We start from the raw sequence: 26,515 nt of genomic DNA, 5'->3' as shown, positions 1-26,515 counted from the left end.
TCTTGATGATCTTACCTCCAAGGGCTCTATGTCAGTGTCCTTCGTAGATCATCACCTCCCCACTCCCAATTCTGATCACAGCCATAGTTGCTTGTCTACCCTGCCCCCCCGCCCACCCATAGACTAAGCTCCGGGAGGGCAGTGGGCTTATCTGCCCAGCTCACCATCGTGTCCATGATCTTGGGCCAGATGTTTAACATAGTTTGTCCAGTGAATGTGGGAAAAAGGGACAGACAGGAGACAGGTGTGGCGAGCAGGACAGATGAGATGTCAGGCGGTGCAGACAGACAGAGGCTGCAGTAGGAGACGTCACAAACCCGACCAACAGACCGATGGGGTCTGACGGCAGGGCAGCGAGACCCGAGCGGTTGCAGATGGGACGGTGCGCTCGCTGGGCCTCGCCTCCGCAGGAGGCGCTCGTCTCCGGGGCGTGGCCTCGCGCAGCCCCGCCCTCCTCGCCGGCGACCGCCAGGCGGGTGCCTCGCAGCAGCGGCGGCGCCGACATGGCTGCTCTGGTGGAGCCACTGGGGCTGGAGCGGGGTAAGCGCGCCAGGGGCCCCTGCCCACCCAGCCCCGGCCTGCGTCCCGGAGCCCGGTCCCCTGCCCCTCCCCCGGCAAGGCCCGGGCGGGTGGGCGGGCCCGGCGGGGGTGGGCGGGGCGCCGAGAGTCGGGCAGTCGGTGGGTGTGGGAGGGTCCGTGGGCGAGCGGGCCAGAGAGGGGGCGCCCGCTACACACCCCTGCCAGGGTGTGTATGGGGATCCTGAGGACGCAGGGCGCCCGACTGGCCGCAGTCTCTGCCACGGGCGACTCTGCGCGTGTCCGACTGGGACTCTGCTGTCCTTCCCGGGGTCTGCGCTCGCCCTTACTTGGTCTCTGGCCGCATCTCTCCGTCCTTCTCTGCGTCTTCACGTCTCTGACACTTGTGTGTCTGTGCGCCCCGCCCCCGCTCCGCAGACGTGTCCCGGGCGGTGGAGCTCCTCGAGCGGCTCCAGCGCAGCGGGGAGCTGCCCCCGCAGAAGTTGCAGGCCCTCCAGCGAGTCCTGCAGAGCCGCTTCTGCTCTGCCATCCGGGAGGTGAGAGCAACGCGGCGCCGAGCCCAATCGGGCGGCCGTGATCCTCTTCCTGGTCGCCCCGAGCCCGGGGACTACGCCTCCCAGCAGCTACCGGGGCGGCCCTCCTTGGGTTGCCCGCGCTTCAACTCAGTGGTTCTTTGGGAGCTGTAGTTTCCGCGGCCTCCAGGTTGCGGGGGCGGGGCGGATCCTTGGGTGGGAGGGTCTGGGGGCCTGGACTACTGAGTTGAAGGGAGGAGGGGTCTGGCGGCTCCTTGATGCTGCTGCGTCCTCACCAGGTGTATGAGCAACTCTATGACACGCTGGACATCACCGGCAGTGCTGAGATCCGGGCCCACGCCACAGCCAAGGTAGGCGCCCCCCAGCCCATTGCTCATGGTATCCACTGAATCGCATGGTCCAGCTCAATATCTATCTAATGTCAGTCATTCATTCCTGTTTCCTCCTTCATGATTTTTGCCATATCTATGTACCACCCTTGCTATGATTTATTTATAATGTATTTTAAATAATCTTACATTTTTAGTTTGTGTCATATAAAGACATCTTTAGCAAAAAAAAAAAAAAAGACATTTTTAGCAACTACAAATGGAAACTAGTACCGAATGCCTGACTAGAAGATAACCAATGAAAACAGTGAACTAGCTTTAGTAAACACTGTAATCTTATTAAACTACAGTTAGATGCTGTTTCTTGCTGCTTGCTGGAGGCTCTCAGCTCTGTCCAGGCCTTGTTTCCCTCTGTTAAAAAGCGATATTGACAAGTGTTGAGTATTTAAGACGCACGCACACCAAATGGAGACTTTCTCTTTGACAGTCTGAAGTGTCCAAAGTGACTAAAAGGGATGTACTGTCACTACGGAGTGATCTTGTGTTGAGTTCTGTGGCAGATGCCCCGTGCTTGAGGGAAGCTCTCTGGCCTAAATCCCTCTCCCTGACGCAGATCCTCCACCCTAGTCCGCATACGCATCGTGGAGGGGCCCTCACCTCCTGAGGCTTTCTCTCTCCCAGGCCACGGTGGCCGCCTTCACAGCCAGTGAGGGCCACGCACATCCCAGGGTAGTGGAACTACCCAAGACGGATGAGGGCCTGGGCTTCAACATCATGGGGGGCAAGGAGCAGAATTCGCCCATCTACATCTCCCGTGTCATCCCTGGAGGTGTGGCTGACCGCCACGGAGGCCTCAAGCGTGGGGATCAGCTGCTGTCAGTGAATGGTGTGGTGAGTGGGGATCTGAGGCAGGGCTGGCTGGGGTCACAGCTTGCCCAAGGTAGCACAGTCGCTGTTTTTCACATTCACTCAACACGCACTGAACACTGCCTCTGTGTCCGGCCCTGTGCTGGGCTTTGCTGCAGACCCTGAGAGTAATTGGCCACTGCTCCTACATTCGAGGAGTCCCTCTCTGGTGAGGGAGATAGACCCTGACTGAAACAGTCCTAAACCAAGGAGATAATGAGGAAGCACAAAGCACTGTGAGAGCCCAGATGTGGCAGCAGACCAGTGTAGATGAGGGGAGTTTTTGCAGATGAAGGAATATTTGAGTTGGGTTTTGAAGGATGAGTAGGAGCTGGTGGAGAAGGGTGTTACTGGCGGAGGGTGTTGTGGGTAGGGTCTGTGACTCTGCACTCCTACGAGGTGAAGAGAAAGGGCTTGGTTCTGATGAAGGACTGGGGCATGCCGGTGATTAAAATCACTGTGCTTAGAGTAGATGGAGGCATGACTAGGTAGGTGGTTGGGGCCAGTCATGCAGGGACTGAGTGCCAGCCTGAGAAGCTGGGACTTTGTCTCAAGCCTCCTGGGGACCCATGGGAGGGCTGTGAGTAGGGGAAGGATAGGCTTAGCCCGGAGGCATAGAAAGACCCCTTTGGGACTCTACAGGGGATAGACTGAGGGAAGAGACTGGAGGCCAGAAGGCCAAGGAGGAGGCTAGGGTGAGGTCCAGTGGGGAGAGGATAAGGTCTGAGCTGGGGCCTGGTGGTGGGGACAAAGAAGAGGGAGTCAGGGCAGGAGGGATGGGGCTGGGGATCATCGGGCTGCCGGGAGGGAGGAAATAAAGACGAGTCTGGAGGTCTAGCTCGGTGACTGAGGGCATATGGGGCTTGTCCCTGACATGGGGAACTTGGAAGGTTTGGGGGGAGGACTCTGAGCCAAGAGTGACTCTCTCATGAGTACATGAGGCCTTTGCATCTTGGGGTTGGTACCAGGGTGGGGGCGGGGTGAGGGTGGTGGGCCCCAGGCCCAGCTGTCTGCACCGCCCCTGCAGAGCGTTGAGGGTGAGCAGCATGAGAAGGCAGTGGAGTTGCTGAAGGCTGCCCAGGGCTCGGTGAAGCTGGTGGTGCGCTATACACCTCGAGTGCTGGAGGAGATGGAGGCCCGCTTTGAGAAGATGCGCTCTGCCCGGCGGCGCCAGCAACATCAGAGCTACTCGTGAGCCCTTTGCCACCACACCCCTGGGGCCCCCACTGCCTCCGGTATCCCCAGACTCCCAAACCAGGCCAATGATTTCTGAGGCCCTGATTGCCACTTCCAGCCCTGGCTCCTTTCCCTGGGATTCTGACCCTTGACCCAGGCTCTCACTCCAAGCCATTCTGACTAAATACCTTAGGGACTGTTAGCTCACTCCCATCCCAAGATCGGGAACCTACTCCCTCTAGAACCCTCAGCCCACTTCCCTGGGCTCTTGGCTCTGGAACCCCAGTCCTGGATCTCTCCCATGCCTCCCCCGGTACGCTCCCCTGAGCTTGGCTCCCCTCTCTTCACCCTCCTTTTAGGTCCTTGGAGTCTCGAGGCTGAAACCACAGATCTGGACCCTAACCCTCACCCCCTCCCCTGTACAGTATTTATTGTCACCAGCTCCTTATTTAAAGATCTTTGACCCTCATTGAGTGTCTGTGTCTGTTCTGCATCCGGGGGTTAGAATGTCTGGAGATGTGGGAGAAGGAGAGAAGCCGAGGTCACTACCAGACCCTTTTCAGAGTCTGAGAGCGGAGCTTTGAGACTTTTCCCCAGGTCCGAAGGGAGAGGCTGGCCGGCTTCCTAGCGGCAAGTCCAGGTTGGAGGCTGGGACCCGGTCTGGGTCTGAGCGCTGGGTCAGAACTGAAGACAACTCCCCCTACCTTTCAGAGATTCTGAGGGCGGAGGCCAAGCCCCCTTCCTCTGTATCTGGTCTGACAGAGGAGGCCTGAAACGCGCAAAAGTCAGTGGGCGGCCTCTGTGTGGGCGGGGCGGAGCGAACCATTAGCCTCGCCCGCCGGGGGAGCCCTCCCGGCCGCGTAATCGTCTGAGTGGGAGGCGGGGGTGGAGGTGCCACGTGCAGTTCCCGAGGCGGGCGCAAGGGGTACAGAATAAGGTGCGCTAGCCGACTCGGCATTCACCCCACCTTCCAACCCGAGCGCGTGTCTCCGGGAACTGCCCCCGCCTTAAAATCCATTCTTCACTCCCACTCTCCTGTCCCGTGCGGCGCGAGGGCCGGCGCGCGCCACCGCCGGAATCCGGGGTCGCGACTCGCGTTCCACGCCGCGCGCCACTCGCTCCAGGTGACATCATCCCCCTGCCGGGCTCCGCCTCCCGCCCCAGCCGCCGCACGCCGCTTGCCTATTGGCAGTCTCACCTTGAGCCCCGCCTCCCGCTCTCCGCCCGTGAGACCCCTCCCAGGCAGTTCGGAGGTGGGGTTTAGCGGCCGGCCGGCGCAGACACCGCCTCCCATTGGCCACGCGGCCCCGTCTGTCAGTCTCCTGTTAAAGGGGCCACGACCGCCCCGGAGCTGGTTTGCGGGGGGGGCGGGAGGAGGGAGGAGGAATTTTTTGGCGGGGGAAGGTGGGATTTGGGGGGCGCTGGTGAGCACCCCTGGATCTGGCGGCTGAGGCCTCGCGGGGGGAGGCTGAACGGTGAAAGGGGCAGGGGGCTATTTTAGGGGGTAGAGGGCTGTGAGACCGTCAAGGGGAGGGGGGATCCCCAGCGCCCAAGCCGGAGCAAGAGACGCGGAGCCCGCGCGAGCGGCGGAGACAGGGCTCCGGAGCCACAGATCCGGGCCCCGGCCGCCGCCAGGGGCCCCGCCCGGTCCCCCCACCCCACCCCACGTCCCTCCTGCAGCCCAGCTCCGCCCGCAGCCGCCGCGGACCAGGTAGGTAAGAGCCCAGCCCGGCCCGCCTGGCAGCGCCCATCCCGGGGACCCGTCGCCGAGCTTCCCCCGCCTCCCTGAGATCCTGGATTCCCTTCTTCATCCCCTGGGACCTCAGAGCCCAGATTTCACAGCCCGACCCCAGAGACTCAGGCGTGCCCCTCCCGGCTCTCAGAGTCCCCAACCGAACCCTGGAATCCCAGGCGTACTGCCGCCTTGCGCCTCCTCCGGGGCCCAGGAGCCTGGATTTCCCAGGTCAGCCCCAGGAAGCCCCTCTGGACCTAGATCCTCCTCCTCGGCCCAGTCCTGGGAGCTCCAGACACCGGCCGCAGCTGTGTCAGACTCCCCCAGCTAGGGCCGGCCGCCCCCCCTCCGTCGCGTCCGCATAGTCCCCCATTCGCGCACCCAGTCTGCCCATCTCTGGTCCGCCGGCTTCAACAGCCGGCCGAGTTCCTCAGTCCCGGCCGGCTCGGCGGCCGCCCTGGACACAGGCCCGCTCTGGAGCTGTCCATGGTCACCGTTCTCGGCAGCCTCGCGTCCCCCATCTCCTGCTGCTGCCGCCGGGGAGGCGGCGCCGGCGGCGCGGGGATCTCCCCCGTCGCGCCTTTGACCTGGGGATACCCAGGCCCTCCCCGACCTGGGCGCCCGGGCCTCAGGGTTCCACTGGCCAGGCTCTCAGCTCCACCCTCAACAACCCAGGTTTCGGAGACCCCAGCTTCTACTTGAGGAGTCAGGGCTTCTGAATGTTCCTGCCTGGTGCACCTTAGGGATCTTGGCATCTGGGGACCCAGATCCCACCGGGCTCTGGGAGCCCTGTCAGTCCTCACTTCTTCTGGCTAAAGGCCCCAGCTGGTAGCCCTCACCCCCTCAGGATCTAGGAATCCAGATTTCCAGCTTTTGCTCCCTTCAGAGACAGTTCAACAGCCCCTATGCCCCTCAGACAAATATACCCATCCACCTGGCACCCCAGCATCTGCCCCCTTAGGGATTCAGGCGCCATGACTCTCTTCCTTTCAGGGACTCAAAATGCAATTCTTAATGCAATTCTCTGGCTTCTACCCACGCTGCCCCCTGGAGACCTAGATGCCTTGTCCCTGATCCTGCCTCCCCTCAGGGACCCAGGAGTTCAGACCCCACTTTCTATTCTGCCCACCAAAGCCATCTACCCCGGCCCTCCATCCAACAGGGACTCAGGCTCCAAACTTCCATCTCCTGGCTTTGGCCTCCACAGCGATTCAGGAGTCCAGTTCCCCAGCTCTGCCACCCACCACCCCAAGTGTCTAGCCACTCAGCTGTTACTCTTTTGAACCCAAGTCCCTACAGCCTCACAATTGCCCATCAAATTGACATCTCTGGTGGCCTTGAAAAACCCCTGCTTCATCTCCGTATCATCTCAGGTTCTGGGCTCCCTGGGGTTTCCAACATTCTCCCCTGAGACCAAGCTTTTTGAGATGTTTCCAGCACTCCATCACGATTCTTTCATATCATGATGTCACATCCTTCGAGTACACTCTCAGACTGGTGAGCCAAACATACATCCCTTCCTCCAGATGTGTTCTATGGCCTAGGTTCATTCTGTGATCTAGAATTGTCTTCCACATTTCCACCTAAACATGAGCCCTGGCAATGCTTCGTGTTCTAGATTCTTCCTAAATCCTAGAACACTCCCAGTCAACATCTTTGTTCCTTTTTCACCCAAGGTGCTGTTCTGAAGTCTAGGCTAGATGCTAAATTCGAGGCATGACCTTCCCCAGGTAAATTCAAATATCTAGCTAATGCTCCCAAGCCAAATTCTGATCTCACCCTCCCCTTCGACAAGTTCCTTTTTTTTTTTTTTTCTTTGCTGCACCATGCTGCTTGCTGGATCCCCGACCTGGGATTGAACCCAGGCCCTCAGCAGTGAAAACGCAGAGTCCTAATTACTGGACCACCAGAGAATTACTGACATGTTCCAATTTTTAAGAAGCCAGTCCTTGCTTATTTTCTTCTAAAATTTCATTTTGGGTGTGTTCTAGGTTCTAGCCACATCCTTGGCATTGCTCTAGATTCCATTCTCTTCCCAGGGGCATTCTAAGTGCTAGAATATGTGTGTTCCGGGCTTCCCTGGTGGCGCAGTGGTTGAGAGTCCGCCTGCCAATGCAGGGGACACGGGTTCGTGCCCCGGTCCGGGAGGATCCCACGTGCCGCGGAGCGGCTGGGACCGTGAGCCCTGGCCATTGAGCCTGCGCGTCCAGAGCCTGTGCTCCGCAACGGGAGAGGCCACAACAGTGAGAGGTCCGCGTACCGCCAAAAAAAAAAAAAAAAAGAATATGTGTGTTGCATTTATGTGCTCTAGCCTTTCTCCAAACTGTGCTATCCATTCTAGAATGCACTTCCTATTTTATTTAATTATATTTAAAATTTTTATTTATTTATTTTGGCTGCACTGTGTGGCATGCAGGATCTTAGTTCCGTGAACAGGGATCGAACCCACATCCCCTGCAGTGGAAGCGCCAAGTCTTAACCACTGGACTGCCAGGGAAGTCCCTGCACTTCCCTATTTTAGATTCCATCCAATTCTACAGTCTTAAATCTCGAGGATTCCCACTGAAGTGTTGTACATTGCATCTTCCTTCCTCAGGTTCTATGTTCTCGGCTCATCCATTCCCACCTTCTCTGTCCATCTTTTCCCTGGTGTGACCTTGGCTTAGAACTTGTCCCCTGGTGGATTGGGGGCTTCCTCCATCTGCCACTTCAACATTCTAAACATGCTCTAGGCTCTGTCCTCTTTTGGAGTCTTCAGCCTAGAAATGTCCTCATTTCTAGAACACACCACCCCCATCCCCACCCCCTTTGCCAGCTCAGTCCTTATGCCAGGAAATTCTCAATTGCCAAAATGCATCTTTCTGCATCTTCCCCCAGGCGATTCTAAGTTCCAGGCAAACTCCTTGCTATTTTCTAGGTTTTCCTTTGCCTCCAGGGCGTGCTCTGAATTCTAGAGCATATATTCTGCCTTCTGAGTTCTAACATTATCTAGATGCATGAAAAAACCAAGCATGCGATCTCTGCTTTATTCTGTAAAGATAAAATATACCTTTATGCCTTCATCCCTGGTAGGTTCTGAGTTCTAGATTATGTCTAGATTATGTCTCCTGACTTAGGTTTGTTATGTACTGCATTAGGTCTGTTCTTAGATATCATTACCCTCCCCTCTGTGTTTGGGGTTCTGGGGTGACCCAGACACTCTTTTAAGTTATTGGATTGCTCTTGGCTTGTTCAAAGTTCCAGACCTGGGCTCTAGAATATGCCCTTCTATCTGGCCCCATGTGTGGATCCTACCCCAAGCACATTGTAAATGTGGAAGTGTATGGCCTTTCTGCACTCTGTACTGTGTCTTCTTGCACGTGGCCTTCTAGATTCTACACCCAGCCTAGCTGAATTTTGTTTCCTTCTCACGGAATTTGAAGTTCTAGAACAGCCTCCCTAAAACATCCCTAATTGCATCTCATGAGTAGATTCTGGGTTTTAGATACCATGTTGGGTTTTGGTCTAAGTCTGGCCTGCCCTCTTATAAACATTTTCTTGAATCTGACCTCTGAGTGTTGGGATTCAGGTGTCTAGATTCCCAGATGCACCTCTTCAAAGACCCAAGGTTACAGGCACCCAGCTGCCTCCTCTCCCAGGTCCCAGGTCCCTCAGTCCCCTCCTGTCCTCCCAGGAGTCCAAGGCCCCAGTCCCAGGCTTAAGACATAGTCCGAATATTGGGTGGAGCTGGAAATTATCCACTCTGAGAACCGGTTATGCCTCTGCCTGAAGGGAGAGAAAGAAAGGAGAGAAGGAGTCAAAGTCCCTCCTGCTTTCGGCTCAGCTAGATGGACCCGTCTGACCTGATGTGTGTGGAGGGAGTGGCTCAGGAGACCTCCCTTCATCTCCACCCGCGGCTCATGCACCTGGACCCCTGGGTCCTGGGGGCCTTGACTTCTGAGTTCTGAGGGGGCAGACGTCTGAAGGCTGAGATTTCTGGGTCTAGGGTTGTTGGTTGAAAGCCCAGACTCTTGTGTCCTGGGAGGAAGGGGATGTGGTCTCTGATTCCTGGGACTGGGGAGAAGGCTGGAGGCTCAGACTCCTCAGTCTGGGGGAAGGGAGGGATAGGGGACCTAGATTCCTGTGACCTGAGAGAAGAGGTAGCTGGATCTTAGACTCCTGTGTAGTGGGAGATGGCTAGCATTGTCCCCACCATTTTTGTTTTTCCCGACTGGAGTGGGTCTTTAGATTCTCCTGGAGCTAGATATCTAGATATCTGGGAAGCTGAAGGAGGCAGGAGTTGGGCTGAATAGCAGGTGAGGACCATCCCTGTGACATTATACAGGTGACTATGTACCAGTGACCTAATTCTGTGAGCCCAGTTTTGTGGCCTCCTGAAGACATGGTCTCCTTCGCCTGGGCCTGAGTTTTCTAGCTCATGCAGTAGGTTGAAGGGGATTCTCAGCAGGGCCAGAATAGACAGTGATGGGCTGGGCCTGAGTCGCTTGAAGGGGCGGGGCTTGGACCGGAGGGGAGGGGCCTGCAAACTTTCCACATTCACTCAGGCAACGGGGCACCCGGCTTCGGTTTCTCTGACTCGGCTGAGCCTAGATTTGCTGCCAGTGTCTGATGGAGTCTGACCTGTTTCTCCAAATGCTCTCATCCAGGTAGCCAGGCCTGGTTTCCTGGGAGCAATGGGTTTCCGTTTATCTTGTGCCATGATTGGAATGTATGGGCCTCAGTTTCTTCTGTGCAGTGCTCGGGTTGTCCTGCCTCAGTTTTCACTATGTTGTATCCCAGTGACCGTGCCTCAGTTTCGCTGCCTGTGCTTTAACGAAGCCCCTCTCGGTTCCCTGCCCCCTCCCCGTAGGCCAGCACCGCCGCCATGATGTGCGAGGTGATGCCCACCATCAGCGAGGATGGCCGGCGGGGTTCGGCGCTGGGCCCGGACGAGGCGGGCGGCGAACTGGAGCGCCTCATGGTCACGATGCTCACGGAGCGCGAGCGCCTGCTCGAGACGCTGCGCGAGGCGCAGGACGGACTGGCTACGGCGCAGTTGCGGCTGCGCGAGCTGGGCCACGAAAAGGACTCGCTGCAGCGCCAGCTCAGCATCGCGCTGCCCCAGGTCTGGGCGGGGCCGGCGCGGGGCCTGAGGGAGGCGGGGCCTGGACTCGCGGAGGCACAGGGAGGGCGGTCCGGAAGGGGCGGAACTTGGCACTTGGAAGGGGGAGTGGCTTGCCGGTGATGGGCGGGGCCTGAGCCGCTTGAAGGGGCGGGACTTCGCAGAGATGGGTGGGGCCTCCAAACCTCCCAGTCCTAAGGAATGAGGGAGATGGGGAAAGGGATTGATCTGATTGTCCGATCCTGCCCACACCTGGATAGGAGTTTGCGGCTCTGACGAAGGAGCTGAACTTGTGTCGGGAGCAGCTACTGGAACGGGAGGAAGAAATTGCGGAGCTGAAGGCAGAGCGGAACAATACTCGGGTGAGGGGTCTTGGAGCGGGACCTAAGTGCGGTGGGCGGGGCCTTGGGTGTTGCAGCCTGACCCATTTTTTTCCCTCTATTTCGCCTTCCTTTCTTCTCCCTGCTCCTACAATTTGGTGGGTCTCCTCTGGTCCCCTCCTTCCTTCATGTCCCCTCCCCAATCTCCATAATTGTTCTCGTTTCCTGTACCACTCCTTCCTTGACCTGCCCCCCACCTCTGTTATCCCTCTCTTTTCCTGACCTGTCTCTCTCCATACCACTTTGCTTGGCTCCACCTCTTCCATGCGTCCGACCCACCCGTCTGAATCCTCTTCCTTCACTTTGCCTCTCTTCCCTTCACACTTTTCCTTGGTCCTGTGCCCTATCTCTGTAGCTTCTCCTAGAACACCTGGAGTGCCTGGTGTCCAGGCACGAGAGGTCACTGCGTATGACTGTGGTAAAGCGCCAGGCCCAGTCCCCGGGAGGGGTCTCTTCTGAGGTGGAGGTACTCAAGGCTCTAAAATCCCTCTTCGAGCATCACAAGGCCCTGGATGAGAAGGTATGAGAATTGGAAGAGCCTGGTTGTAGAACAGAAACTCGTGGTTGGCTGGGGCTGTGTTGAACGGCAGAAATTCTGGCCGTGATTGGTTGGGGATGGCCCAAGTGGGAAGAATGTTGACTGAAATTGACTGAGACAGGCTATGCAGACTGGGACCTGAGTGGCTGATAATAGAAAAATGTAATAGGATGGGGAATACCAGCGGGTGAGGCTGCCTTGGTAACTAGTTGGGGATGCACACATACTATAAATAGAGGAATGCTAATGTCACCCTATCAGGTCCATCCCAAAGGTGTTCTGCATCAACTGTCCTCCATCAGGTCTGATCTCCATCTCACACTGTCTTGCCCCCATCCCCAGGTCCGGGAGCGGCTGCGAATGGCGCTGGAGCGGGTGGCAGTGCTAGAGGAAGAGTTGGAGCTGAGCAATCAGGAGGTGGGGGCGTGACCAAGAAGGAGGAGGGACTAATGAACTACCAATGGGGTGGAACTGATTGGGTGGGTCCTAGAATCTGTTGGGAGCAGGACTAGGGCAGAAGACCAATGGGGTAGTAGGACTATGGAGAAAACCAGTGAGGTTCCTAAGGAGGAACTCATTGGGCAGGACTAAGGGGAGTACTGCCCTGTGACAGTGAGACTAAGGTGAGAACCAGGGCTGGGGCTAAGGGAAAGAACTGACAATGGTGGAAATGCCTGGGTGGGGAAAGTCAGGACACCTCCACAAGGACGCTAAGGTTAAGAATAAGGGTGGACTTCTTCTCTGGTGGGGGGCTAAGGAGACATATAATGACGGCACAGGGTCTAAGGGTAGACTGTGGGATAAGGGTGGCCCCAGCAGGACCAGTGCCAGTGGGAAGTAGAAACAGGGTTTCTAGGACCTCCTGTGCCCTGATCTCCCTTTCCCATTGCCAGACTCTGAGCCTTCGAGAACAGCTGTCTAGGCGCCGTTCGGGGCTAGAGGAGCCCGGCAAGGATGGGGATGGGCAGGTAAGAGGTGGAAGTCTTTCCTTCCGCTTGCTCTTCATTGGTCCTCCTCACTGTGATCCCACTCAGCCCCCTGACTTTGTGATGGTCCTTTTAATGTTTGGTACGATTCTCACTGACCCTAGGACATCTGAACGCCTCAGACTCTTACTGACCTTTGACCTCTGATTCAAGTCCGCTAGCTAACTTTTGTGACCTCCATGGCCCTTACTGATCTTTGATCCCCCCTCACCCCCATCAGTTTTCTCCTTGCATTCTCGATCTCTGTGTTCCCCACTCTGAGTTCTGTCCCTTCCTCCCTCACTGTCCCCATTCCAGACTCTTGCCAATGGCCTGGGTCCTGGCGGGGATTCGAACCGGCGCACGGCAGAGCTGGAGGAGGCCCTGGAGCGGCAGCGGGCGGAGGTGTGCCAGCTGCGGGAGCGCCTGGCGGTGTTGTGCCGCCAGATGAGCCAGCTGGAGGAGGAGCTGGGCACGGCCCACCGCGAGCTGGGTAAGGCCGAGGAAGCTAACGCCAAGCTCCAGCGCGACCTCAAGGAGGTGAGGCCGGAGCCCCTGGTGGGCTGCCCTCTGTCCCTTCCCTCCCCGCAACCCTGCCTGTCCCCCTTTGCCCATAGTCACAGAACTCACGAATCTGGATTCAGTCCACAAGCTGTGTGGACTCTTCTCCTCTCTGAGTCTCAATTTCCTCGCCTAATGGTATTTATGATCCTTGTCAGAGAGTTGGCACATGGCACATACTTGGTAGTCACCCAGTATCTGGTTGTAGTTATTATTGTTATCATTGGGAAATTCTCTTGCACCTCTTAACTGAACTCCTTTGTCTGCATTTCACCCCATCCTGGCTGAGGTTCCTTGACCTTAACTCCCACGCTGCGGGGACTGCTGTGAAACGTAGGGCATGGATTCTTGAAAGCATTGAATGAGAAAGAAGAGAGAGCACTTTAGTTTTCATCATCCACTGGGGCTTTTACCTCGGATTTCAATTGTGGATGGCCCCAGGGCTTATTGGGAAGTGTGGTCCCACCACACCGGCTCCCAGGCAGGAGTCCTTCCCCCGTGAGACCCTGGAGCACCTTCTCTGGTTTTCTAAGCATGCGCTACCCTGGGGGCTCTTGGGAGATGCTGCCTCCCAGGTGGAAGGGACCTTTGTTTCTTATGAGACCCTAGGGCACTTGCTCTGTGATTCTAAACCTGAGCTGTGCCAGAAGTTGCTGAAAAATCTAAGGCCTGGATTTTTGAGGCTAGTGGGCTAAGAAAAGTGGAGACATTCCATCTCATGGATCTTAGGTCATCCATATGAGGAAGGTCTAAGCCAGTACTACCCCAGAAATTTATGGGAGGGGCTGTACCACCATTTTAACTATCAGGTGGCGGGGGATCTAATGTTGGCTACGCCTGGGAGCTCTCGGCAGGTGTGGTTCCACCATTCTGACACCCTGAGGGCAGGGGACTTCATTTCCCAGGATACCTTGGGGTGCCTGAACTGGGGTTCTAAGCCTAGGCTACCCCCAGGGCCTTCTGGGAGCTGTAGTCCACGCGGCCTTCTGTCACCTCTGCAGGCGCTGGCGCAGCGGGAGGATATGGAAGAGCGGATCACAACGCTAGAGAAGCGCTACCTGAGTGCCCAGCGAGAGGCCACGTCTCTGCACGACGCCAACGACAAGTTGGAAAACGAGCTGGCCAGCAAGGAGTCGCTGTACCGGCAGGTGGGAGCACGGCCGAGGAGGGGCGGTGGGGGCGAGGCCGTGGCTAGTTTGACCTAGCTCCTCCCTTCCCCCCCGTCTGTGTCCCCCAGAGTGAAGAGAAGAGCCGTCAGCTGGCCGAGTGGCTGGACGACGCTAAGCAGAAGCTGCAGCAGACGCTGCAGAAGGCGGAGACCTTGCCGGAGATAGAGGCACAGCTGGCCCAGCGAGTGGCGGCGCTCAACAAGGTGAAGGGAGGCCTGGGGCGGCGCCTTGAGTCTCTGGGGCAAAGGGGCGGGGCTTGGAGGAGGCAGGGCCTGAGTCTGGAGGGATAGGAGACCCACAGCCCGAATTCTGCTGGAAAGGGTAGGGCCTGGGGTCCAGGGAAGGGACGTGACTTGGGATGGTTGAAGGGCCTGGAGGTTTGGTGGGGGCTGGTGCTCTCTAGTTTGGACTGAACAGATGGGGAGAACATGAGAAGGGGACAGGGCTGGAGACTAGAGGAGAGGGCAGGGCTTGAATCACAAGGGCAGGGTCTGGAGTCCTGTGGGGGAGGAGCCTGGGGCCTGGAAGCCAGCCTTGGAGGAGGTGGGGCCTGGAGGCTGACTGCATCCTAGTGGGACAAAGTCAGATGCCATGGGTTCCATCCTCTAGGCTGAGGAACGTCATGGGAATTTTGAGGAGCGGCTTCGGCAGCTGGAGGCCCAGTTGGAGGAGAAGAACCAGGAGCTGCAGCGGGTGAGGAGGCTTTGAGGCTTGGGGGATACGCCTGGGTGAGGGGGCTGTGCCGGGGGTCGGGAGCTCGGAGCAGGGACAGGGCTCAGGGCTTGAGCGCCTCTGCTCTGTTCTCCTCTGGGCAGGCCCGGCAGCGGGAGAAGATGAACGATGATCACAATAAGCGGCTGTCCGAGACAGTGGACAAGCTGCTGAGTGAGTCCAACGAACGGCTGCAGCTGCACCTCAAGGAGCGCATGGGGGCGCTGGAGGAGAAGGTGGGCGCCAACCTAGGATTCCAATAAGCTGGAATCTTGGGGCCCCAGACCTTTCCCCAAACAGTTATCTGAGATCTCCCCCAATGTGGGCATCCTGAATTTGAAATTGATAGACTGCTCGATTGCTGGGACCACCACACTTTCACCTAGTTTAAACACCCTAGAGCTGAATTCTGGGGCACCCACGGCCTGAATTCTTGGCTTTTGCCCAAGCCTCTAACCCTATGGACCCTCAAACTCTGAATCCGTGGAAATTTCACAGGACGCTGCATTTTGGGCTCCCAGGGACTCCCTGCCTTAGCAGCATCTTCGGCTCCACAACCCTCTCCCCATGCAGCTCACCATTCAAGCCCACCTCATTCCCCCTGGGGTCCCCTCAGGCCTGTCTCTGTTCACTGGAGGCTGCTTCCTGATTCCGCCCCCTCACTGCACCCCTGCCCCCCACAGAACTCACTAAGCGAGGAGATCGCCAACATGAAGAAGCTTCAGGATGAGCTGCTGCTCAACAAGGTAGGGAGGGGGCCGGGGGCGGGGGGTGGGCCTTGGGTGAGGGCCAGAGAAATGGAGCAGGCATTGCTGGGGCTGGAATCAGCCTGGCTGGGAGGGGCTGATACTCAGTGGGGGGGAGGGGGCAGATTCTGACCTGACATCTCCAACCTCCTCCCCCCAGGAGCAGCTCTTGGCGGAGATGGAGCGGATGCAGATGGAGATTGACCAGCTGCGGGGGAGGCCACCATCCTCCTACTCCAGGTGACAGTCATCTTCCTGTCCCACCTCTGCCCATGGAGCCCCCTTGGCCAAGCACATCCCTTCTGATACGAAGTCTCCCCCACCCCACTCCCTGTCCTCCTGAGATTTCCGCTGGTCCCTTTTATTCTTGACCCCTGACTTCATGACCTCTGACCGCAGACCCTTTTTCCTGACCTTTGACTTCAGATCCCTCTCCCAATCCTATGACCCCAAGCCCTTCCCCATGACCACTCACCTCTGTTTCCTTTTCCTGACCCCTTGGTCTCTGACTGCCCTCTCTATGCCCACAGATCTCTCCCTGGCAGTGCCCTGGAGCTCCGTTACTCCCAGGCACCCACATTACCTTCTGGCGCCCACCTGGATCCCTATGGGGCTGGCAGTGGCCGGGCAAGCAAGAGGGGTCGCTGGTCAGGGGTCAAAGATGAGCCCTCTAAGGTCAGCAGCCACTTCTGGGGCCTGGACTGAGCAGGGCTCGGGAGGGCAGCAGTAGGAGGTGGAGCCCAACATGCAGGGCTCTGGGCGGGGACTGAGTTGAGAACCAAGGTCTCCTGGACTCACACTGTCTCCTCTTCTTCTTCCGTCATCCCCGCTTGCCCCGATGGCTCTTCACGTCGATGTCCTGCTGCCTGGTGAGAACTTTAGAGGAACGATGGGGTGGGAAGAGGGGTGGGTTTGGGGGGATGGTATGCAGGGTGTAGAACCCTAGAATGGATGGGGCCAAGTGAAGAAAGGAAGTGGGCTGGGTCAAAGGAAACAGTGGAATCAGGGGAGAGGGCAGAGTCATGGGTGGTCAAGAAGAAGGACCCACCAAGAGAGAAAGCTGGGCTGGGAAAAGTGGGGGGGGCTGGGTCACATGGTGAGGGCAGTCAGTGTCAGGGGACATGGGCAGGGTTATAGAGGGTGGGCAAGGTCAGGATAGGTGAGGAAAGACCCAGCACCTACCTCGGCCCTTGTCCACCTGGCATCTCTCTGTCTCCACACAGAGATAGGAGTGGGAGCGGTCTACCCCTGCGGGGTCCATGCCACCTCCATTCCCTGGGGAGCTGGATGGCTCAGATGAGGAGGAGGCGGAGGGGATGTTTGGAGCTGAGTTGCTATCTCCCAGTGGGCAGGCTGATGTACAGACACTGGCCATCATGCTTCAGGAGCAGCTGGAGGCCATCAACAAAGAGATCAAGTGAGCACTGGCCCAGTTCTTCCCCACCCAGCCTAAGCTTAGCCCAAGGCCCCTCTGGCACTGGAGACTGATTTGCACACCTAAGCCCAACTCCTTTCCTAAACATCCTCAAGGAATTCTGCCAGTCCAACACACTATCCCGGAATCCCTGAGGAAATACCAGGAAGTCTCCTATGTGCTATATATGCATTACACACGCCCCGGCCGGTACTCACAATTTCCCAATATATCCAAGACTGCATCCCCAAATGCCAAAATTCACAATCCAATCCGTCAAGAATCCTCCATTACATCATGGCTTTCATGGCTTCATGCAACAATTACCCAGTGACTCCCAGTACCCTGCGAATCTCAACACAACACAAGGTCCCCCAGTCCAAAACACCTTGAGAACCTCAACTCTAGATAACAAGAATTTCTACCTAATATAACAACAATCCTCAATCTATTAAGAATCCCCCATCACATAAAGTCTACCCTGATTCCTCAGAAATTGCCCTATTTAACAATTCTCTAATAAAACTAAAACACTTTCCATGGGCCCCAGCAAATGTATCAACATGACCATCATCTTCCACTCAAACTTTTTGTGACTTGAGACAGTGACTCTCACCAAATGTCTCTATGACCTTCCCAGATCCTAGGTTGACCTCAGAGTCCCTGATCTCACTCTGCTCTTATTATGAGCTTGCTCTTGCTGTCCTCCTTGGAACTTGACCTCTTGCCCATAGTAATCCATTTATGCTTTTCCATAACCACTTGTTTATTATCAGCATAGTCCTGATGCAGATCCTGATCATCCTGTCATCCCTAATCTCTCCACGACCTCCTGAGCCTATCATGATATCTTGACTCCCCTTGAACCTGTGAGGCCATCAGGGATCCACCAAGACCCTCTAACTTCATTGTCCCTTCCTCAGAATTATTTTTGCTCCACCAAGCCTTCCTGGCCCATTGGGAGTTGGGGAACTCCCTCTCCTATTGTCTGCCTGAGTCCTCTCACCCCATCTCCCCCTTTTCCTCCTCAGGTTAATCCAAGAGGAGAAGGAGACAACAGAACAGAGGGCAGAAGAGCTGGAGAGCCGGGTGTCTGGCTCAGGCCTGGACTCACTGGGCCGCTACCGCAGTAGCTGCTCACTGCCCCCCTCCCTCACCACCTCTACCCTTGCCAGCCCCTCCCCTCCCAGCTCTGGCCACTCAACACCCCGTCTGGCACCCCCTAGCCCTGCCCGTGAGGGCACCGACAAAGCTGTGAGTATTCTTAAGTCTCCTCAGCTTGGTGGTGGTGGTGGGAGGTCATAAACAGGGCTCCCTAACAAAAAGCAACAATGACCAACACACCAGTGATTTTCAAAAGCAACCTTAGCTTTCCCTAAAAGTTCCAACTCAAAGGGCAAATGGGAGGCTGAGCCACTGGGTTCCTGAACCCTAACTTGTACTTTAGTCAGATGTGATCTACTTTTACCTGTTTTACACATTAAGTTTCTTCATAGGATTTTTATTTTTATTTTTTTACTTTTATTTTTTTATTTTTTTGGCCATGCCATGCAGCTTGAGGGATTTTAGTTCCCCCACCAGGGATCGAACCCTGGGCCCTGTCAGTGAGAGCACCAAGTCCTAACTACTGGATGGCCAGGGAATTCCCACTGCATAGGATTTTTAGAAAAATGTCTCTGTGACCAAATATACATTTGAGAACTACCATTAGATCCTCAGAATTGACCTTTGAGGGAGGCACAATATCTATATGCCCTATTTTATTGCCTTAAACTCAGATTTCCTACTTTCAGAACCTGTAACTCATTAGCTTTCCTTGAGGCTGAGCAGATCCCACTCCTGACACCAGAAGCTAAGACAGTATAAATATGAGCTTATCAAGCTCCAGGGGGACTGCAGTTATTGCCTTTATATTTCTGCAACTCACCCGCACATAATCTAGGCTATCTTTAGAAGTGGTTCCCCAAATCAGGGGGATCCCAGACACCTCGTAGACATCCCAACTAATGAGCCCCCAACATGACCCCTCCGATTCAATATAGCATCTCTGTCTCCAGAATCATGCCCCCAAGGAGGAAGCTGGGGCTCCACGAATGGAGGGACCAGCAATCCCAGGAGACACCCCACCTCCCACTCCTCGTTCTGCCCGCCTTGAGAGAATGACCCAGGCCTTGGCACTGCAGGCGGGATCCCTGGAAGATGGAGGACCCTCACGGGGAAGGTCAGAATAAGGGATGGGACAGGGAGGGACTTGCTTGGGAGGAGGCGGTGGGAGTGGACAAAGACTTGGGATGAGAGGAGGCATCCCAGATGGGATCTATCTGTCCTGCTCACGCAGTGAGGGCACCCCAGATTCCCTGCACAAAGCTCCCAAGAAGAAGAGCATCAAGTCATCCATAGGCCGTCTCTTTGGCAAGAAGGAGAAGGGGCGAATGGGACCACCAGGTCGGGACAGCTCTTCTCTGGGTGAGTCCCCTGATTCCCTCTCTCCCTTCCTTTCTTCCTTCCTTCTTCTTTACATATTCATTTGACATACAATCCTGTCTTCATTCATTTGGTAATTCATTTAGAACGCTGGAACCTTGGCAGAGGTAGAGGGGAGGAGAAGGGACAAGGAAAGGGCACTCTGGGGCCTGCCTGAGTGACTGGTGGGCAAATGAATTTGTTATGTTATTTACCTATTTTTTAAATAGAGAAAGAGGGAGGAGCATCCTAAAAGCAGGACCTCTGATGGGCTGGAGGCTGCTTGTCTGGTTTGTGAAATCCAAGTTAGTTAAATTTTCAGGAATTTTACGAGCTGCTTTGACATCACATTGGTCGCTTGAAATTGGTGGGATTATTTACACCATGGAAATTGGCATATGCTACAAATCAGGAAATACCTTCTCCTTCCCCAGGGAGCCAGTTGTTAAATATTTACCAGCACACTACTGCCAGCTTACCAAGGCCAGCCCAGTGAATCCAGCCCTATTTTGGGGATTTCTCCAATTCCTTGCCTAGGAGGTGACATTGGTCCCTGTCTGGTTTTATCACTCCCTCTGTGTGGCCGCATTTACTAATCCCTCTGGGCCTCTGCTTTCCTGGCATCCTTCTCAACCCCCCAGCATCAAAGATTCTGCCTCCCCTTTGAGACTCTCCAAATTTTGGCCCCTCCCTGCCTCCAGCTGGAACACCCTCAGACGAGACATTGGCCACTGACCCTCTGGGGCTAGCCAAGCTGACAGGCCCAGGAGATAAGGACCGAAGGAACAAGAGGAAGTGAGTGTGGGTGTGTGCTGTGGAGGTGGGGAGGGTTGGTCATAAGTGAGAAGAAAATTCTGGGAGGGGGTGTCCAAGATCCTGAACTTGCTTGCCTGGGAACTTGGGAACCCCTAGTTTTTCTTTTCTTTTTTTTCCCTTTTCTCTTGATTAGTATGGATCTGTTGTGGGGAGGGAAGGTAGATTACAAAGATTCACATGTATTTTTTTAGCCTTCTGCCATGTTTTTTACATTCATAAAAATTGCTTTGGTGGGGGGATGCGGTTGGTGAAGGGGGCCATGCAAGAGGGCTAGGTGTCTCTGTGTCTGCGATCTCCTGCCCTTCTCCCCAGGCATGAACTTCTGGAAGAGGCCTGCCGTCAGGGCCTGCCTTTTGCTGCCTGGGATGGGCCCACTGTGGTCTCCTGGCTAGAGGTACTGGGGCCCAGAAACGTCCTGACTCTTTATCCCCAACTGGTCTGAGAAGCCCACCCTTAGGGCTGGCTGGGTCCACCTAGTACCATCCTCCTAACTCAGAGGTGGCGGTGGAGAGGAGTTGGTGTGGGGGGAGGCCCTGGGAGGGGTCAGGCTTCTTGTAGATCTTCCTGTTGCTCTTTTTCCTTCTCCCCTCACCCCTGTCCTTCTGGCCATGCCCACCTTGGTCCTGTTGTCTCTCTCTATCTCTTTGTGTCTTCCTATGTCTCTCTCTCTGTGTGTGTCTCTATTTCCCTGCCTCTCTCCCCATCTCTGTGTTTTTGTCATTCCCCGTATCTCTTCCCATGTCTCTCTCTGTCTTTTGCTCCTTTCTTTCCCCATCTCTGCCTCTCATCTCTGTGGGTCTCTCCTCGTCTCTGTCTCTCCCCATCTCTCTCTTTCCCCTCTGACTCTGGTCTTACCCTTCTATGGCTCTCCTCCATTGTTTTCCTGTGTCTCCCTCTGACCCTCGCATCTCTTTGCCTTGCCCTCCTCTCACTGCTTTCTCATGTCTTTCTGTTTCTCGCCCATTTGCCTTTCCCCATCTCTCTGTCTCCCTCTCTCCCTTTCTTTCTGTCCCTCTCCCATTTCTCCCGTTTCTCCTCCCGTATGTCTCTGTCTCTCTGTCTCATTTTTTCCCCATTTCTCCCTTCCTCCCTCTGGTCCAGCTGTGGGTAGGCATGCCTGCGTGGTATGTGGCCGCCTGCCGGGCCAATGTCAAGAGTGGTGCCATCATGGCCAACTTGTCAGACACGGAGATCCAGCGCGAGATCGGCATCAGCAACCCACTGCACCGGCTCAAGCTGCGCCTCGCTATCCAGGAGATGGTCTCACTCACCTCACCCTCTGCTCCTGCCTCCTCCCGCACTGTGAGTGTCCAGGGGCCAATCCCAGCCCTTGCTGTCTCAGGGCCCCGCCTACTGTCCTCAGAGTAGCCAATCCTGGGCCGCTCACTCCAGCTCTGTCTGATACACCCTGCTCCCCACAGTTTCTCACCTGGATTATCTCTTGAGAGCGAGGCTCCCTTCAGGTCCCTCTGCCTCCCCTCAGGCTGTTTTACACACTGCAGCCAGAGGGATCCCATCCCGGAGAAAAAGCCAAATTCATATGGTTCTCTACAGGGCCATTGATGAGGGGCCCCTACCCACCCCTCCCTTTTCTACTCTGCTTCTTGGCCCTTGCTGCTCCCTTTCCTAGGAGCACCCCTCCCTCTTTTTCCCCCAAGGCTGGCTCCTGCTCATCCTTGAAGTCTCAGCTCAAATGTCACCACCTCCAAGAGGCCTCCCTAACTCAACAGCTAAACTAGTACCGGCCCCATCACCCCAACACATGAACACCTATTTTTTTCCCCATAGCACATACTGACTTCTAAAATTTTATCATTTTGTTCCATACAGAAAATTATGTGTTCCCATGCCTAATTCGGCTCCTCCAGGAGCACGACCCCCTTCCCCTCCCCCCTCCCCTGTTCAGAAGCCCTCTCTCAACCTCTGTAACACCCCTCGCCCCTCAGTCCACAGGAAACGTGTGGATGACACACGAAGAGATGGAGTCCCTTACCGCGACGACCAAGCCTGTGAGTGCCCCCTGCCGGTGGCCTTGGGTGGCACTAAATTTCCTTCGGGAGGAGCGGCGGAGTTGGGGGGCAGATGAATCTGTAGCTGTCTGTCCGTCTGTTCGTCCCTCCCGCCCTCCTCCGCCTGCCTCTTAACCCACCCCTTCTCTCCCCTCTTCCCACTAACTGGTCAGGAGACCAAGGAGATCAGCTGGGAGCAGGTAGGGGGCGCGGGGCGGGCAGTGGGCGCATGAACAGGCTGTGCACGCTGCATGGACGCCCCTCCTTCTCCGAGCCCCGCCCCTCCCCTCGCCGGAGCATTCCATCCTCACCGTGGGAGGGGGGCGCTGCGCGGAGCTCTGCTCTTGTCTGTGGCTTGGTGGGGGTCGGCGTAGAAGCCCGGCTATTCCACTGTTAGTGGTGCACGGATCATTCCATTATGCTGGGTTGCGGGGGCTCCAGGGGCAGTTTCATTGCTCTAACTAGAGGGAGGTGCTGAGCAGCTCTTTTACCTAGAAAAGAGGGAAGTGGGATTGTTCCACTGTACTGGGGTGAAAAGGGAAAGCATTTGGGGCGGGGGGCGGCAGGTCAGGGTGAGAAGTTGGGGAGAAGGAGCTACATTTTGTTCTCAAGAGGGGAGCGGGATGACCTCACCTGAGACAGAGGAGCTATGCTGGGTCTTTGTTTCCCAGCAAGGGGGAAGGTATGGATTATTTCCTTATGCTAAGAGGAGTGAAGGATTTGGGGTTGATCCAGAATATTGTCCTGGGCCAGATATAGCTAGACTAGTATTTTGGGGACAGTGCAAGAGTGGTGGATAGATCCATTATCATTTGTTGGGGAGAGAGCTACATTGGACAATCCGTTGTGCTGACTTGGGGGAGTAGTGATGTTGGACTGATCCATTGTTCTGAGTTGGGACAACTTTAGACTAGAGCTTCTTAAACTTTAATGTACAGTTCAGATAACCTGAGAATCTTGTGAGAATGCAAATTTTGATTCAGTAGCCTAGGGTCTGAGATTCTGCAATTCCAGCAAGTTCACAAGTGATGATAATGCTGTGGGTCCAAGGACCACACTTTGAGTAGACAAGGGTCTATGCTGTCATAATGAAGGAAAGGGAGACAATTTTGGATTGTCCATTGTCCTGAGCAGAGATTGGCCATTGTCCTGCTATAGGATGGAGAAAGAACAACCTCGGATCTGGGGGAGGGGGGTTAGACTGTACCCTTGCATACATACATGGGATGGGGTCAGAGGGCCTGACTCCTCCCCCACCTGCCCATGGCCCCAGATCCTGGCATATGGCGACATGAACCATGAATGGGTGGGGAACGACTGGCTGCCCAGCCTGGGGCTGCCCCAGTACCGCAGCTACTTCATGGAGTCGCTGGTGGATGCCCGAATGTTAGATCATCTTAACAAGAAGGAACTCCGGGGCCAACTCAAGATGGTGGACAGCTTCCACAGGTGGGGGTCGCCTGGCCCATGGGGGCAGTCCAAGGGGGTAAGCCCCACTTCTAGAGAGTCTTTGGCAAATAGGACCAGTGATGGGGAATTCCTTGGACTATCTTTGGTCCTCTAGCCCTGATTGTCAGGCAATCAAGACTCCTGTGCCCCTTCCACCCATAAGAAGGCCCACTAGGAAAAGCCCAAGTCCTGAGACAGCTTAGCTAGTTGACCCCATACCCCTTACAGGTGGGCTAATAGGAACTGCTTTTTGAAAATATGGCAACTCCTGGGAAGGTCAGCAGTCAGTAGAACAGATCCAATGGAGCAATTCCCCAACCTCTGCCAGAAGACCACAGACAACGGGGAGAGCCCAATAGGAGTAGCAGTCATTGGGGTATGAGGGCTCATCTGTAACTCCACTATCTCTGCTACTCAGGGTGAGTCTGCATTACGGGATCATGTGCCTGAAACGACTCAACTATGACCGGAAGGACTTGGAGCGGAGGCGGGAAGAGAGTCAGACCCAGATCCGAGGTGAGTAGAAAAGGGTAAACGTCCCCCTGGGAGCCAAGTTGGAGGGGTTTGGAGCAGTGCTGCAGGAGGCATAAATAGGGGAGGGAAGGGAGGCCAGGGAAGAGAGGGGGTGGAGCCAGCATAGGGGCGTGGCCAGGAAGAGGAAGTGGGGATGGAGATATGGGATAAATTGGAAGGGCCTGGCCCCAGGAGGGGAGCAGCTGAGGGTCCCTTCTGTCCCCAGACGTGATGGTGTGGTCCAATGAGCGGGTCATGGGTTGGGTGTCCGGGCTGGGACTGAAGGAATTCGCCACGAACCTCACGGAGAGCGGGGTGCACGGGGCGCTGCTCGCCCTGGACGAGACCTTCGACTACTCTGACCTGGCCTTGCTCCTGCAGATCCCCACACAGAATGCACAGGTGAGCTGCCGCTAGGCCCTGGGCATACTGGGCATCCCCACCTCACAGATTGCACGCTGAAACCCCTCTCCCACCTCTCCTCCCCAGGCCCGGCAGCTCTTGGAGAAGGAATTCAGCAACCTCATCTCCTTGGGCACAGACAGGCGGCTGGATGAGGTGGGCGCAGCAGCAGCACAGGAGACTCCACTCCCAGCTGCACCTCTAGGCTGGGAGCTGAAGGGGTGGGGCTTGACTTTGCCAGCGAGTCGTGGTTGGAGGAGGTGCCAGAAAAGGGGCGGGGTTAAAGGAGGGAAGGACCCGGAGAGGGGTGGGGTCAAATGAAGGGGCGGAGTCGGAACGCGGCCCTAGTCCCTCACCGGCTGCCGGGCCCCTATACCTAGGACAGTGCCAAGTCCTTCAGCCGCTCCCCATCCTGGCGGAAGATGTTCCGAGAGAAGGACCTCCGAGGCGTAACGCCTGACTCAGCTGAGATGTTGCCCCCCAACTTCCGTTCGGCCGCAGCAGGGGCCCTGGGCTCGCCGGGGCTCCCTCTCCGCAAGCTGCAGCCGGAAGGTGGGCGGATCCCAAACGCGACAGCCTCTCCTCCCCTCCCTTTCCTCGGGGGTAGGAACCTCCCTCTTCAGGTTCTGAAATGGCCTAGTCCTTTCTCCCCCAACCATAATAAATGGACCGCTCCTATAAGCCAACCTCCTCAACCCCACTACACCCCCTTTCCAGGGTGGGAAATGAACTCGTCCAGTGTCACCTGGGATACTTTGAAGGAATCCAAGGCTATGGGAAAGGGGGAGAAACCGGCTTGGAGCTAGGCGGTCGTTGTCATCTCGGAAGGGGAAATCCAAGGGAGGACGCTTGGGGTTGAGGATCGGAGAAATACTGAGGGAGGAAGTGGGCGTGTGTGTGTGTGTGTGTGTGTGTGTGTGTGTGTGTGCGTGTGTGTGTGCGTGCGCGCTTTCCAGGCTGAACCGCTGCTCACTCTCCCTCCAGGCCAGACTTCTGGGAGTTCCCGGGCAGACGGCGTTTCTGTCCGGACCTATTCCTGCTAGTGTACGCCTCCAGGTGAGGACTGTACTGGGCGCTCTTGGGGTTCTGGGCGGCACAATGGATCTTCACAGCTGCACGCACTGCCTGGCGTCAATGCAGGTGACCTTACTCGGACGGAAGAACCTTTCAGAGGCTGGGCTGTTTCCCCTCCTGCCCAGAGTATGGTCTCGCCGGGGAGAGCTTGCTGGGGAGCTCACGCCACGGACTGGACCATCTGTACAGACAAGCGGGGAATGCCGGTCCCTGCCTCACAAATGGACTGGGCCTGGACCAAACCACATGCACTGGACTGAGAGGGGGGAAGAAGAAGGCAGGAAGAAATCCCGCCCCAAACTTCCGCCTCTCTTTCCAATACTTTGTAATTTATTGATCAGTTTCCGATGGGAGATGGGTGCCCTTTCCCCGCGGGAAGGGGGCGGGGCTTCCCTCCCGGGCCGCATGCGGGGAGAGGCTGCCCCCTCCCCTTTCTTCCCAGTCGCGGGGCCCAAGTCGTCCTTCTTCGTCCGAAAGGAGGGGAGGGAGGACTCGCTGCTAAAAGCCTCGCCCTTTGTGCCACTCAGCCCTGCCCCGCGGCGTCCGGTCGCCGCTGCCTGGGGTCAGCCGCGGGCGGGGCTCCCTCTCTCTCCCCAGTGTCTCGTGTCCCCGAGGCCCCTCCGCCCCCCGTGCTGTGGCCGTGTCCGTGCCCCGGGGGGGGGGGAAGGGGGTGCAGAACTGCGCTCCCCGTTCCGCTCCAGCTCCGGGGTTTGCATGGGAGAATCCTCTTTCCACGATGCCCCTGGGCGACGTGGCGTGGGGAGAGGAAAGACGGTGGGGAAGCCCTCGCCCCCGACCCTTGGTCGGCCTCCCTGCCCCAGGCGTCACTCAGTGATCACGGGTAAAGAGAACTGTTTCAAAAAGCTCCCGTGTTGACTGATTTATTTATCAGGACCTAGCAACCAACCACTTCGAGGAGTCCAGGCCCCTTCTCCTTCAGACCCCACCCGCATTCCCCGGTGCCCAGAGGATCCAGACCCCAGGCCTGACA

General features: G+C 56.4%; 2 protein-coding genes across 8 annotated transcripts; both read left to right on the top strand.

Moving 5' to 3' along the window:
* Nucleotides 1–332: 332 nt before the first annotated feature.
* LIN7B (lin-7 homolog B, crumbs cell polarity complex component) lies at nt 333–3,950 on the top strand. The gene is made up of 6 exons (XM_060130243.1): nt 333–540; nt 955–1,073; nt 1,349–1,420; nt 2,081–2,290; nt 3,333–3,496; nt 3,841–3,950. Exons 1-6 carry the CDS (start codon nt 333–335, stop codon nt 3,860–3,862), a joined length of 795 nt encoding a protein of 264 aa, XP_059986226.1. The 3' UTR covers nt 3,863–3,950.
* Nucleotides 3,951–5,014: 1,064 nt separating this feature from the next.
* On the top strand, nt 5,015–26,387 carry PPFIA3 (PTPRF interacting protein alpha 3). 7 transcript variants are annotated; one of them, XM_060132575.1, is made up of 29 exons: nt 5,015–5,192; nt 10,063–10,317; nt 10,575–10,676; nt 11,050–11,214; nt 11,575–11,649; nt 12,126–12,200; nt 12,516–12,737; nt 13,760–13,906; nt 13,996–14,130; nt 14,537–14,620; nt 14,743–14,874; nt 15,322–15,384; nt 15,545–15,624; nt 15,915–16,059; nt 16,614–16,801; nt 17,830–18,052; nt 18,841–19,019; nt 19,137–19,264; nt 19,963–20,056; nt 20,390–20,471; nt 21,179–21,379; nt 22,024–22,086; nt 23,360–23,535; nt 23,954–24,051; nt 24,275–24,450; nt 24,538–24,606; nt 24,831–25,002; nt 25,435–25,506; nt 25,591–26,387. In XM_060132575.1, the coding sequence occupies exons 2-28, from the start codon at nt 10,078–10,080 to the stop codon at nt 25,491–25,493; spliced, it is 3,573 nt and encodes a 1,190-aa protein (XP_059988558.1). In that variant the 5' UTR covers nt 5,015–5,192; nt 10,063–10,077; the 3' UTR covers nt 25,494–25,506; nt 25,591–26,387. The 7 variants fall into 7 exon arrangements, with proteins under 7 accessions (XP_059988558.1, XP_059988559.1, XP_059988554.1 ...); XM_060132576.1 differs by having other exon boundaries at nt 18,856–19,019; nt 25,435–26,387; XM_060132571.1 differs by having other exon boundaries at nt 25,435–26,387.
* The last annotated feature ends 128 nt before the right edge of the window (nt 26,388–26,515 follow it).

Source organism: Lagenorhynchus albirostris, chromosome 19 (assembly GCF_949774975.1).
Source record: "Lagenorhynchus albirostris chromosome 19, mLagAlb1.1, whole genome shotgun sequence".
Lineage (NCBI taxonomy): Eukaryota > Metazoa > Chordata > Mammalia > Artiodactyla > Delphinidae > Lagenorhynchus > Lagenorhynchus albirostris.
The sequence above is the reverse complement of the archived record's forward strand: the minus strand, read 5'-3'. Positions and strand labels throughout refer to the sequence as shown.

Excerpts from the sequence above, each read along its gene's own strand:
- LIN7B (XM_060130243.1), top strand. The coding sequence starts at position 333 with ATGGGGTCTGACGGCAGGGCAGCGAGACCCGAGCGGTTGCAGATGGGA. Across the intron at positions 1,074-1,348 it reads TCTGCTCTGCCATCCGGGAG|GTGTATGAGCAACTCTATGA; the intron begins GTGAGAGCAACG and ends CGTCCTCACCAG. Across the intron at positions 3,497-3,840 it reads CAGCAACATCAGAGCTACTC|GTCCTTGGAGTCTCGAGGCT; the intron begins GTGAGCCCTTTG and ends CCCTCCTTTTAG.
- PPFIA3 (XM_060132575.1), top strand. The coding sequence starts at position 10,078 with ATGATGTGCGAGGTGATGCCCACCATCAGCGAGGATGGCCGGCGGGGT. Across the intron at positions 21,380-22,023 it reads CTCCTGCCTCCTCCCGCACT|TCCACAGGAAACGTGTGGAT; the intron begins GTGAGTGTCCAG and ends CTCGCCCCTCAG. Across the intron at positions 24,451-24,537 it reads TCCCCACACAGAATGCACAG|GCCCGGCAGCTCTTGGAGAA; the intron begins GTGAGCTGCCGC and ends TCTCCTCCCCAG.